This window comes from Pelmatolapia mariae, linkage group LG2, assembly GCF_036321145.2.
Source record: "Pelmatolapia mariae isolate MD_Pm_ZW linkage group LG2, Pm_UMD_F_2, whole genome shotgun sequence".
In the NCBI taxonomy this organism is placed as follows: domain Eukaryota; kingdom Metazoa; phylum Chordata; class Actinopteri; order Cichliformes; family Cichlidae; genus Pelmatolapia; species Pelmatolapia mariae.
The window spans coordinates 34483428-34497201 of NC_086228.1; the positions used below are offsets into that span (position 1 = coordinate 34483428).

The 13774-nt window shown below is 44.4% G+C and overlaps 1 protein-coding gene across 2 annotated transcripts; it reads right to left on the reverse strand.

The window, feature by feature from the left end:
• Positions 1-547: 547 nt before the first annotated feature.
• On the reverse strand, positions 548-12685 carry zdhhc2 (zinc finger DHHC-type palmitoyltransferase 2). 2 transcript variants are annotated; one of them, XM_063499377.1, is made up of 14 exons: positions 12375-12682; positions 10122-10148; positions 8384-8478; positions 7632-7752; positions 7375-7444; positions 7230-7262; positions 5938-6058; positions 5781-5819; positions 5481-5613; positions 4722-4848; positions 3340-3432; positions 2990-3105; positions 1822-1890; positions 548-1733 (listed from the first exon to the last, which is right to left on the reverse strand). In XM_063499377.1, the coding sequence occupies exons 1-13, from the start codon at positions 12499-12501 to the stop codon at positions 1850-1852; spliced, it is 1143 nt and encodes a 380-aa protein (XP_063355447.1). In that variant the 5' UTR covers positions 12502-12682; the 3' UTR covers positions 548-1733; positions 1822-1849. The 2 variants fall into 2 exon arrangements, with proteins under 2 accessions (XP_063355447.1, XP_063355456.1); XM_063499386.1 differs by lacking the exon at positions 5781-5819 and having other exon boundaries at positions 12375-12685.
• Positions 12686-13774: the final 1089 nt, after the last annotated feature.

Consider the following 13774-nt stretch of genomic DNA (forward strand, 5'->3'; position numbering starts at 1 on the left):
AAGAAAAACAGAATGAAAGCTGTAGGAAGTGCCGAGGTAACCACAGAGTCAATTTTTGTTTTGCTTTATAGTTTTAGTGTTGAAATAAAAGAAGAGGAAAGTTTTACTCGTCAGAAGTGATGGTGCTTTTTTTAACAAGCGGGAGTTCATTTGTAGTTCTGACCTTTGAATTAGACTTTTTGTGCTTTTTGGTTCCCTTCACGTGTTGCTTTTCCAGTTCATTCATGCCGCATAAAACTGCCGCATGTACAAAAGAAACAAAAACAATAAGAAGAATAAACGCTGTGTTGTTGAATAGTATCCTGAACTTGCATAGGTGCGTGTTAAAGCTCACGGCTTATTAACCTCCCTCGGTGGCAGAAACTCGACAGCTGAAGCACTTCCCTCTTTCTGCAGTACGTCTTTCTCTCACTGTAACCGAGTCGAAGAAGAATATGCAATAAAAAAAGAGGAATGTTTTTAGATGATTTTGTAAATAAAGGCTTGAAATTTTTCTACCATCGTATCTTTCAGTGGCTTCGCGTTCTTCCATTAAAGAATCGAGTGAGACCGAAGATGAGCTCATTTTATTCTTGTAAGGCATCACAACTGTACAGTACATTGCCTCTCACATCCATATAGTCTTTAAGTCATACACAGAAGAATAGAAAAATAGAGATCGAACATTGACTGTCACTATGAAGCTTTTTGTTTTGAGAACAGCGTACATTCTTTAATTTTCAGTGATGCTTTTAATCGTTTCCAGCCTCAGAAGGTCAAAGTGGACCACGCGAAGCGACCGGAGCAGATTTTTTTTTCTTTTTTTGCTCTGCAGTACATCCACAACATGTGAGATATTAAAACAATCAACAGAATCTGCAGCAGCATCGCACAGAGGCTTGTTTTTGCTGGCGGGCCCTTCATAGACAGAACAGTCGGGAAGCTTTTTGGCCAGCAGTTTGACGTCAGACTGTAGGACATATTTGGCAGGAGGGGGGGGGGGGGGGGGGGGGCGCTGTCACACGCACAGAGCACCACCAGCTTTTAGGTGTGACGGCAACATCCTCATATATGCTATAAAGATCTAGCAGAGCCCTTATTGGAATTTAATTACTACTAACTACTCTTTTCTGTGGTGGGCGGGGGACACGTTCACTTCACAAGGTGTGTTTGCGTTGACATCCTGAGATGAGAGCATGCATCATTTCATCAACTTGCACAATACTCAACACAGCGGGTGGAGAAACCTGCCCCCAGCCCCTCAAACAACAACAAAAGAAACAGAAAAAGAAAAATGTCTGAAGGAATGTCAGTTATATAGCACATTAACATCACTACTAATCTATACTCAGTGCAAACATTTGGCAAACTGCATCTACTCGAGCGCTACGCTGTGAGAACGACTGAAAACGAACAGACTTGCAGACTTTTGAACTGGGACGTACGACTCACTTATAGTTCATAAAGTGCAAAAAGTCCGCTCTTCTGTTGCTGCTCTGTGCTTGTCTATATAGAAAAAAAGAAAACGGGATAATTGGAATGCAGTTTCAAATACGGTCGACTTGTTCCAACTTTCAGGCAGCAGCAGATAATAACAATAAAAGAAGTAAATGACGATTATTATGCTTTCCTCCGGTTTGTTTGCGAAGTCAGTCTCTCATAAGCAGGGTGCACTAATGGAAAACGACAAATATGATGTCACCACCACGTCACGTTCTGATAGGCACGGACACAGAGGAGGGGGCAGCATAGACCTGCGAGACAAAACAAGGAAACGTGAATTTTAAAAATATAATCCTGAATCTCATTCTGCAGGTAATGTGTGCGTGAGCGTAAACATACATTTCTGGTTTCAAAGTGTCAAACGTGGTTATGCCTCGTTCTCTAAGGTCATCCCTGGGTTACTGGCACCTGAATCAAACACACAGGTGGAACATTATTCAACATCTTGGAGTGCAGTACTGTGCAGCACTCCTGAGCTCGCAGTCAGTTTTTAACATTTTAACTGGAAAATGGGAAATAGGTGCAGCAATCCATGACTGGTGGTGCTCCACACACACACATTTCACTGCACTGCGTGTGTGGGATTATTGCCATGCAAAAAATAATAATAATTCCATCAATTATGACAACATCCCAAACACGACCGAGAGGAATGCAGCCCAAACCATGACAGAGCCTCCACCGTGTTTTACTGATGGCTGTAGACACAAACGTCTCTCCTGTATGGTAGCCCTGAGAGGCCAAACGGACTGCAACTTAAGAAAACACCAGCAATAAGAAAAACGCTGCAAAAGCACACAAAACACAACGGAAATAGGAAAAAAGAAATAGAAAAAAACCGATTTCCAAAAGCAAGGGAAGTGTTTTTGGGGAGACAATAACCCGACGGACCAGTTGCAGGAACCAAAATATGCTAGGTGTGTTTTAATCTGATGATTCATATAATACTGATGACGGACTTTTAGGCTAATAGTTAGGCTAACACACTTACCTCTCATCTTTTCTTTCCTCATAAAACCGATAGATCCTCCACTTCTTTTAAGTGTCTCCCAGCGCAATTCTTAGCATATTTTGGTTCCTACAACTGGTCCGTCGGGTTATTGTCTCCCCAGAAACACTTCCCTTGTGCTTTTGGAAATCTGTTTTTTCCTATTTCCGTTTTCATTTTTTCTATTTCTGTTTTCGTTTTTCCCATTTCCGTTGTGTTTCTTATTGCTGGTGTTTTCTTAAGTTGCAGTGCGTTTGGCCTCTCAGGACCACCGTACTCTTGACCTCCTTCGCACATACTGACAATGTTTTGAGCCAAAAACTTCAAATTTGCATTCATCACCCCATGAGGCCTGATTTTCAATCTGGTTCGTGTGATTTGGCATACCTCAGCCTTTGATCAGTGGCTACTAAAAAACAAACATTCCTCTGAAGATGAGTGGCTCAAGACTTTGGTACAGTGCTGCTGTTTAATCATGAAGCAGCTGTGGAGAACCCTACAGAAGGAGCATCATCTTACCCTTCCTGTCCTTGTCCGTTGCAGTTTCATTCTCTGACCAGGAGGGGGTGCTGGTGAGCAGACGACTCTGGCTTTCTCTGAGTGGTTTGGAGGGGAACTGACGGCCCTCTGCTGCACTAAGAATACACAAACAGATCCGGGGGTGAAAATCAATGCAAAATGTTCCTGTAATCTAAACCTGGAGACCCATCACTGATAATGGAGCTGCTAACAGGTGATCTGTTTTCCTGCATAATTAAATCTGCACAATTGATAAAACCCCTATAGGCTAATATGCAGCTGTGCAGACTCATGTTTCTGTAAAGTACTCGAGTTCACATATTAATTGGATGGTGTTATTTTTTACTCACCTCTTGTTGGCTGGGTTGGAGCCAGTTGGTGAGGAGGGCTGCTCCGGATCCAGATTCACCAGGCAGGTTGGGAATGAACAGCCATCGCCTAAACTGAAAGGCCACCAGACAAGAAGAAGCACAGTTGTCATGATCCAGTTACTGCAAATTGTAAGTGTTCTATGTTATGGATGCATATTTAAGTTTAAGCAGATTCTGTTAAAGCAAACCTGTGTATGTTTTTACTGAACATGAGTCCCTTGAAATTATAGGATAAAAAAAAAAGCTAAACATTAAAGCATGTATGGACAATCAAGGCAGCAAAACGACTCTGCAAAGTTAGTTATGCAATGCAGTGTTGTTAGGTAACACTTGTCACCAAAAACTGCTATTCATACCAAGCCGCTGTGGAATGCTAAAAGCTGCAGTTCCTCTAATGGCCACTTGAGCCCGCCACCAACATTCCGTCAAACCCCATCGACTCCAGTGTTAAAAAAAATCCAACTTTACAGCACAAATAAGCACGGTTACAGCTTTTCTTTTTAAAACATCAGATATTTACATTTAAATAACAGCATAGCTTGGCGTGTAACATGACATCCAGGAAGTCCGTCTTCCATTTTTATCGCAGGTCAGATTCTTGTTACTTTGCAGTTCATATGGCCGTCACTACCAAATCGCTGTATAGTCACAAAATAATATTTAAGCTGCAAAACTGGAGCATCAGCATCAACTCACAGCGGTGATGTTGCTGTTTCCTGAGATCTAATGCTCTGCTGCTGTCTCTTCTGGGACTTTCTGTCTCTTTTGAACCATTTTGTTTCAAACTAAGTGGCGATGCTCAGTAATCCCTGAGCTCACTGCTGACTTCATTCATTCACGGCTGCTTTGACAACGCTGTGTTTAAATATGCTAAAATAATTCACTAAACTGCTTTTTTTTCCAACATTGCCTGAAGGACATGATTATGAAGGAGATAAATGTGAATTCCCCACATGACTCACCGAAGTGTAAATGTTTATGCTGGCATTATTCAGAGCTGGTTGTGATCTAATAATATAACATTCTGAAGAGGCTGTTTGTATGACTTTACTTGAGATACCAGGAAAAAAAACATAAAAGAATGCCTCTGATATTATGCTTGGACATTTTTCAATCAAATATTAGCCTCTCAGCAGGTGTGGGATGATTATAATTCTACTGATCACATTATTGTATCCTGAAGCAGCTCCTCGAGTCTCTGACCTGATTGCTCTTCAGGCTAGACTGAGATTTTAGAGGTCATCGGGGTTTATAAACTGTAAAATAACCCTCTGTAGGCTGGTGTTAATCATTTATGACTGGTTTGAATGCTTTGTCTGGTATTTGAGAAGTGGTTTTCAAGCTGCTTTCGATGAGCTCACCTGGAGAAGACAGGGATTATCCAGTATTTGACTTCATCGCCAAACACCTGGCGGAAGTTCTTGCTGAAGCCCAGACTGAAGCCGTTCTTATCCGTGCCGTGACGAAACACCGGAGAACGCACCGCCTCTGAAACAGCAGATGAGGAGAAGAAGAAGAAGAAGAAGAAGAAGAAACACAGCACTCCCTCCTCAGCCTCTGCACAATCTGCTAATTTTAAACTGGAGCTCGATCAAACAGCGGATCATCGCGGGAGCCGCTCAGGCTGAACTGTGGCATCAAGGAAACAACTCGGAATCAAAGTGTCTTTGTTGTGCAGGAAAAACTAGATCTCAGGCTGTTTCGCCAGGTGTGACTTCTCCCTCTGAACACCGTATCAGTGTCTCTTACTAAGCTGCTTACTGCTCCCAGCCTTGTGTCTTTGCATTACACTGTAACATACTCCTCTGGATAATCCACTCTCCTCCACGCACAGGGACAAAGTGTGCCACTGTGCACACATAATGGGAAACTCCTCTGTCTGATAGCAGCCCAAAGAGGCTCATCAAGCCAGTGCGCTGATGAGAATGGTGACAGACGGAGAAGGGGGAAAAAAAGCCATACAGCATCCCTCATCATTAGTGCAAAGACGACGCTGTGCAAACAGAGGAGGCAGATTCCTAGAAAACAGAGCGCTGGTGTCCAGCTGAGGCTTTGCAAACACTGCGTCAAAACTCAAAACACACAGACGCACGCGTGCGGGCACGGAGGACGCCACCTACCGAGAGTGGATCTGTTCTTGCAGACGAGCCAGCAGTGATAGATGAAAAGCGAAGCCAGGCTCACGGAAAACATGGAGGCCGAGAAGAAGAGGAAGAGGATGTGGAACTTTGCCTGAGTGTCTGGGAGGCCGTTCTGAGAAGGGAAAAACACACACACACACACTTTAACAGAGCTACACCGGCACAAAGCTGACACAAGAATAAACTAAATCTCATCAGCGGGTGTTCTCTAACTGGAGAGACTTCAACTAGCTGTTTTAAGGGAAGCAGTCTCTAATTTAGTAGCTGGTTGGTTCATACCAGGTATTCTTTTAGGCGGAAATGTGCTCTACCTCCAGCCTTGTGAAAAAGGGTAAAACATAAATATTCATCTGTGATTAAACAAGTTTTCATTAAAAACAACAACAACAACACATTCACGCACGGACATATTACACCATGATCGCTTTGTACTTACAGTCCAAAACTTGATGAAGTACTGAAGATCCGTAGCAGTTATAAAAAGGCAGTAGAGTAGCGAGTACAACAAAAACAGCATGAAAAACTTGTAGTTGGCGAATCCCACACAGTTGTTCACCCTGCAAAATAACGAACGGATGAAAGGACGCAGGCTGCTGATGGAAACGATTGCATAATTGCACACTTCAATATTCCTCAGACTATTCGGACATCCTTTACATCGCTGTGCAGAGCAGCAGAGATGGGCTGGGGGGAGGGACCTTTTTTAATGTTAGCTAATGAAACTAAGCAGACAGAAAGCAGCTGTTACATTTGTGTCTATTATTTCAGCTTTTTTTTAAGGGGTTTTTATAATAAAAACGCATAGCTCAGTCAACAAAAGGGGAAGATACAGTCTGCCAGGCAGCAAAGTGACAGAAATGTAGTGTTTCTATCTGCTGTTTGTGAATTTGTTTGGGTTTTTTAGCTGGAAAAATTATCAACCAGCAATTAGTCCTTTTAACCAATCAGAGGCCAGCACAGGTGTGTGTGGTTTCACTCCCAAATAAAACCAACTAATTAAATAAATAACTAAAAATCTCAGATTTTATTGCTTCGTGTCCCAGTATAAACTATATACACAATTCCTACTGATTCTCCTGTTTTTCCCCTGAACACCAGATATGGTGCATTATTCACAAGAGAGCCGACAAGCTGATCGTGTTTACCAAAAATTAGACACACTAGGATCGGATTTGTTTTGTCTCCCTCTGCTGCCAGAACCAGCTGGTGGCTTAGAGTATCAAATCAAGCTGTTTGTGCATCTACGTCAGGGGTGGGAAACTTTTTCTGTTTTTCCAGAAGGCTTTACTGACTTAGATAAAAATGAAAGCTGGAACACTGAATCGAAATTTGCTGAGAGGTGATGATGAAATTATTGGAAGCAGAAATGAAAATTCCACCAAAAAATTTGTCTATATTTTTTTCCACTAGCCTGATATGCAACACTTCCATTATGAAACTGTTAAGTATTACTAGCTTTTATGCTTCTTATGATTTGATTTCCTTTTAGGACAGAGTGGGCTGGGCTGTGTGGTCTAAACGAGGCCTGTTTGCTAGTTTTCTTGAATGCTCTGGCAATGTGGTGCAATTTCAGTATGATGGATTGCAGTGAAACTCAAATGCTGTGGGGCTTTACTGAAAGGGAATTTATATTGCTAAAGAGCATAAGTGCACGTGAGTACAGCGGTGCACTAATGCAGTGTCAATAATCCAATACTGTGTGTTAAATAAAAGACAGTCACTCCATACCAGGGGCAGTGGTGATCCATCTTCAGGATGCATCTGTAACACAGCAGGGTGAGACGTCAGTGAAACTGTGAGTAACTCTCTGTGCACCTGCGTGCGGCGAATAGTGCGGCCTGTTCTCTAAAGGTGCGTGAGCGAGGAGCCGTACTTATCACAGACTGAACAATGGTGACATCGATCAGGCTTCAGCAGCTGGCAGCGGTCACAGAAACGGATTGCTGAGGAGACACAGCCAATTCAATCACACAGCCGTCAGCAGCAGTAGCAGCAGTAGCAGCAGTCTCTCCTAACTCCTGACCACAGACTAACAAGGTGACAGGCGCTGAAATGAGCTCTGAGAGCTGCGCGTCAGTCTAGACTGTTCCAGCTGTTCTGCATCAGCGGCACCGCGTGTCGTTACTGTACCTCCGGAGTTGGTGCGGGTGTAGATGGGCAGATCCTTGGCTATCCTCCTCAGGATTTCCTGCTGAGACTCTCCCCGATCTTCACGCTCCAGCAGCTCCTTGTCAGAGTGGGACAGGTGAAACTATGGAGGGCAGAGCACGGAGGGAAAGGCAAACAACACCTGTGATTTATCAGCAGACCAATCTCCCATCACTGCTGTTCACCAGCTCTTTGCATCTGTTAAAACCGATTGAATTATTCTGCCAGACAAGCCCCATGCTGTGTGAGAATCAGTAATGCGGGAATTTCTACTACTGTGAAACCCAACTTAGCAAGGCAGTTTCTTCCATTTGTTTCTGGGTTTTCTTTTGGGGGGTTTTTTGGGGGGGAGGGGCTTTCTCCAGCCCTCACAGCCACCGCACAGCAATTGCCACAGCAATTTATAACCGAACACTGGAAACAAATAACCATAACAAACAGCACAGCACATGTGAGACTGGACTTTTATTCCAATGATTGCTGCCTACGTGTCTGCGGTTCGCCTCTGTGGAAATTGCAACGGTGGCTTTTCTCTTAAGATGTATGCCTGCGTTCACCCCGCGGGGCTTAAGTGCTGTGGCCAGGATCAGAGCCATTAAGAGTGCAGATCCAGGCACTTCCACTGGAAAGTATTATTAGTCTAAATGCAGCATTCAATCACACGGGGAAGCTCTAACCTACAGCGTCCCTTCACGCTGCGACTTGCACGCTGCGTCACGGTCGGACACACTCACCTCCTTCAGGGGGTTCATGGGCTTGGTGAAGATGGTTTGCCAGTATGCCCACACAAACATGATGAAAACGACATGGTACACCAGCAAGTATACGACTGCAAGCAAAAACAAGAAAGAAGAACACCATCGTCAGTTTTCAGCGGTGCGCGTTTGACCGTTTACTAACACTCCATTGAACAAGAACGATGTTGGTGATTCAGTTTCGCCTTTTTCATTGGAAAATCAGTAGCGTATTAAAATCAGCCTGCAGTAATTATTATTTGTTGTTGTGCCAAACACTGGGACGGTGTAAATCAAAGTGAAGGAGAAATCAGGTTCAATGAACAAGTTGTATAAACTCAGCATTGAGCCAATCATGGCTTCAGTGTGCAGCTTAATTACTTTTAAGATGCTTTAAGTGTGTGCTGATGGAAAATTTATTGCAGGCACAGAATCCATTTACAGAGAGTCTCTTTGATTATTTCCTCTGCTAAAGCGAGAGCCAGGGTGGAAGTGTGCCATTGCTGTTTGTCAGCAAAAACAACTGAGCTGAATTTCACGAAACTTGGTAGGAAGCAGGTGAAAGAGAGTCTGGAGGTGGAGGTATGCTCTGGAGAGAAGAAGAATGAAAATCTATAGTAGAAGCAAGACAGAATGTATGTGCGTGTGGGGAGGTATACCAGTGGAGATGCAAGGAGGTAGTGAAGGTGGATGAGCTTAAATGCCTGGCGTCATCCAAAGCAACAGACAATGCATAAGAGAGGTGAAGAAGAGAGTGTGGGCAGGGTGGAGCAGGTGGAGATGAGCATCAGGGGGTTTGTGACAGAAGGATAGCATCAAGAAACAAAGGGAGGGTTTACAAGATGGTAGTGAGGTTATAAATTGTAATAAACTATAAGACAAGAGGCGGACTTGGAGGTGTCAGAGTTGAGGATGCAAAGGTTTTCATTGGGAGTGACCAGAATGGACAAGAACAGCTCAGGTTGGAGACTAAGCTAAAGAGGCAAGGCTGAGATGGTTTGAACATGTGCAGAGCAGGAAAAAGGAGGTAGGAGAGGGAGCTGCCAGGCAGGAGGAAAACAGGAAGGCCTCAGAGAAGGATGTAGAGAAGGAGGACATGCAGAGGGTTGGTGTGACAGAGGAGGACGTATATGTGAAAAATATACGTCCTCCTCTGTCACACCATCTGTCAGATGATCTGCTATGGAGACCCCTAAAGGGAGCGGCCGAAAAGAGACAAAGACGCAATATAAACAAAATTGAACTGAACTGAGATCAGTTTCGTGTAACTGGAATTTTCCAACTATGACAATGAAGTTTATAGCGAAACAGCTTAATAGGTCTTCTGACAAAGCAATTAATTTATATTTCCATGCATTTTAACATTATTTAGCCATGTTTCTTTTTAAAAAAAATAGGTGGCATCTAACCTGTCAGTGACATTAAATGCTACTAGTTATCAGGATTTATCCTCTGGAGAGTCTGAATATTTAACTCCATCCAACTTCCCTCCTGAAAAAGACTGCTGAAAACAAACCACTCCTGTCTTCATTTGGTGTCTTTGAACTTACCTCCATATTGTGAAATGCACACTAAATAAAAACCTTTAAACATATAGTTTAATGACAAAACCCAATGGCACATTTCCAGCTGGAGGGCTTACCTTTGCAAAGACTAAAAGGCCACTCAGCTCAACACCTAACAGAGAACAGCTGCCTCATGGAGCTCAGGATGATAAACGCCATTATAAAGCACTTACCCTTTTCTCCTGTGTCTTCAATGGACTCTGAAGAATGGAAAGGGAAACAGTGAAAAGACACAGTCAGACTACCAGAAACAGATTTTTCACATATACATTTCTTCCTTAACTTGGGGATGACCCACGTATGGGGTGATTCTCACTGTGACTGTCAATATGTTCGGCCATCAGTCAGCGCCTGAATTGAAATCAGCAAAACGGAGGAACGCTGACTCTGTAGAGCCTCCGTCCCAACGTCCGGTCCCACACCAGTCACAAAATCAATATGCAACACGCTCCCTGTCTAACAGTTTGACTCATTGTTCCTCCATAGCCGAGCATTGAGTACAGGTAGTGAAAAACAGAGGAGCATCCTGCACAGCGAGTGTGTCTGTGTCTGAGTGTGTGAATTCCCACAGAAGGGACCGGGTGAAGCTGGAGGCTGACAGGAGCACCTTGATGAGCATCCCAAAAAAACCTGCACACATACACGGACACACACACACATTCAGCGCTGGACTCAAACATTAAAAAGGCGGAGGTTAAGACCTGTTGGGAAATTTCCTGTTGGTGTTTTTTACATTTACCTCAAAGCAATGATTAGTTAAGCATACGGAATCATCTATCTTTGGCAATTAGGCTGTAACGCAGCGTGCACACACACACAGACACACACACACACTCAGAAAAGGTGAGCCAAGGAGCTGAATCGTGGCACGCAGTCAAAAACTGTGTGCGTGTTGCCATGCCAGCATAAAAACCCCAGAGTCTGACGGTGTGTGTGTTTGATTAAGGACATGTGCATGGATCAGCGCTCCCTAATCGTGTTTGCATTCCTGATAAAAAAGTGTCTCCAAAAATGGACAAGAAGCTAAACATCATCTGACTTCACTTCTTTAACAATCTTTAAAAGACGATCGATTGTTCAAAGGCTGATGTTGTGGGTGAGTGGGGGGGGTTTACGGGAAAGTGGGTCAACCTCAGATTGCTTGGGGGTGAATTATGTAAGCCAGACAATGGGATTAACATGAGCTGATGAGCGAGCTGTATCAGCTGATGATGCTTTCACACAACTGACTCTGTGTATGGCTGCGGAGAGCACGCTGGCCCCGAGCGGCCACTTTCCTGGCCTGCTGCTGCTGTTTTCATCAGCCCGTCCCATGTGACCCGAGAGCACCGCTGTTGTTTCCCCGTTGTTCAGCAAAACAGCGCAGTTTTATAAAGAAAAGGCTATTTTTCTATTCCCCTGAAGTAATGAAAGAAGTCTCGTGGGTGGCGGCAAACACGTGGTGACCTGTAATTCTAGAAGAGGTTCATCGTGGGACAGGATCTAGCTGCTGTGTCATGACACTGTGACTCCTGCACACTCTAAGCTCTGGTGTCTGTCTAAATTTGGAGAAGATCAGATAAAGGATCAATCGGCCAGAACATCAAACTGCTTCTGTTTGGTCTCATTAGATGTTCTCCATTATTGTGCCCCCGCCCCTCCTTTTTTTCCCCTTTTTTGTGACAGAGCAGATTTTCTTTCCTTGTGGTCTGACAATGTGCCAAATGGAGCACAAGAGTAGGCTGCCGAGACTCCTCTGAGACATCCTAGAAACCATTACTCACTATCCAGGTCAACTTTGTGCTCACTGTTCACCGAGGAGGCTCGCCGTCTGTAACCGCACCACCCAATGATCAGCAGCTGGAGGGGAAGTGAAGGAAGGATGCCTGACTAAAGCCATACGAGACTTTTATTGCTATGGGATAATGCTGGCAGTGTTTGTCACACGATGAAGCTACTGCAAACTGAACCTGAAGCTATTACAGTAAGACTTTAAGATAGTGCTGATAGAGGTGTTAGAATCAGATAATCTGAGACAGATGGTCCAATCCCAATCTCACACCCTGTGCTACATACTTCATAATAAAAGGCTGCACAGTCCTCCAGTTGCAGTGTGAAAATACACATTTCTCACTTGCCTGCAACAATATGCTGACAACTGGCTGAAGTGTTGTTGTCATGTGACTGTCCACACACACACACACACACACACACCAACACACATTGCGTAAACAACAAGACATTCTTGTGAGTGCCAAAATTAATTAAATAAATAAATAAATAAATAACAAGCCTGATTCACAAACTGCTGAAAGAGAAATGTGTTTCCACCCAATCTCAAAAAATCCACACACACCAGTTAGGGGCATTTCCCCTTTCCTCACACACACTCTCTCTCTTACACACACACATCAGCCCCCCTTACTACCGAGACAGCTCATTCTTACCTATGCAAAGCTGCAAAACATACGCGTAGTATGACCACGCCACTATCAGAGCGATGAACAGGACCGGGATCCAGTACAAAACTCTCTGACAGCCCCGCTTGATACTACGCGAGCCCGACGGTGCCATAGTCTAGGAGCGGATCATTTCCCGTGCGCATTCGCGTGGTGCTCTCCCCTCTTCTCCCTCGCTGCGTGCGCGCGTGTGTGTGCGTGTCTTCCCGTAGACTGTCACTGCATCGTAGCTCCGGCTCTGATCAGCCTAATCGACAGCTCAGACGCAACATCCTAAACCAGCCTCCCGCCCTGCCTCCTCCTCCTCCTCCGCTGCTGGTGGTGGTGGTGGTGCTGCTGCTGCACCGCTCTCCCCTCTGATCGTCCTGCTCGACTACTAGTACAGACTACAACAACACATCAGACGGCTCACGCACACCTGTGCACGAGCTCAAGCACACATTCACTACGAGTCCGCGCTCGCCTGCTTCCCCACAGGTTGCCATGACGTCCGCGGGATGCTGCAAGCCTGGCACATTTTTCAGCGCGCGCAGAAAATGGGTTCAGCAAGTTCAGACGGACTCGTGCGCGCGCGCCGACTACAAATATAGGTCCAGTCTACACAAGACTGTGAGGTCAGTTGTACCTCTCTGGTCTGTTTTATTTTTTGGTCAGATGGAGTGAGTGATGTGATTCAGCTCCTTCCTCACACACTCATCCTGCTCTCTGTGTTCTTGTTTGTTTGTTCGCTCTTCTGTCCCTCTCTCTCCGTCCTACCTTTGTGTTTAATCATTGCTTGACAGTGGAGGCGGAGGTCTGCGAGATCCAGCTGCTTCTACTGCATCTCCACCTGCAAAATATTCTCGCAGTCCTACCGCAGAATGCTTTGTACAGCCAGACTGCACACTATAGCGTGTGCCATGTTTTGCACAGTGATTTATGATTTTTTAAACTGCAAAGAACTGGAGGTTTGAAGGGAAACAGAAACAAATATTCCATAAAAATGTAAGTAAAGAGCACCTTCTGAGTATTTTAAAAGGGACTGGGCACAAATTAGATTATAAATATTAGTATTAATATGTAATAGTATGTAATGTTTACCCTTACGTTTACTCATTCCTGGGCGCGGGCTGTATTCTAACCTCTTTTTCTCATTTCATATCAACACATGCTCCAGTTGTGTAGGCTACAGCGTTAACATGGCCTCTTATTTAGAAGGGAGAACGTATATTTTTCCCCTTCAGACTGTGCTGTAGAGAATCCTAACCCTCCCCTTCTTACATTGAAAGAAACATTAGTATAGAGGAGCAGGCTGTTTTATAGAGTACCCTGACACAGTATGCCTTTGAGATGCAGGCTGTTACTGTGGCATCTTTTCTCCCTCATTCAACAAGGGCAACCCTGAAGGC

Excerpts from the sequence above, each read along its gene's own strand:
- zdhhc2 (XM_063499377.1), bottom strand. The coding sequence starts at position 12,501 with ATGGCACCGTCGGGCTCGCGTAGTATCAAGCGGGGCTGTCAGAGAGTT. Across the intron at positions 10,149-12,374 it reads TGTTTTGCAGCTTTGCATAG|AGTCCATTGAAGACACAGGA; the intron begins GTAAGAATGAGC and ends TCCATTCTTCAG. Across the intron at positions 3,433-4,721 it reads ATAATCCCTGTCTTCTCCAG|TTTAGGCGATGGCTGTTCAT; the intron begins GTGAGCTCATCG and ends GTGGCCTTTCAG.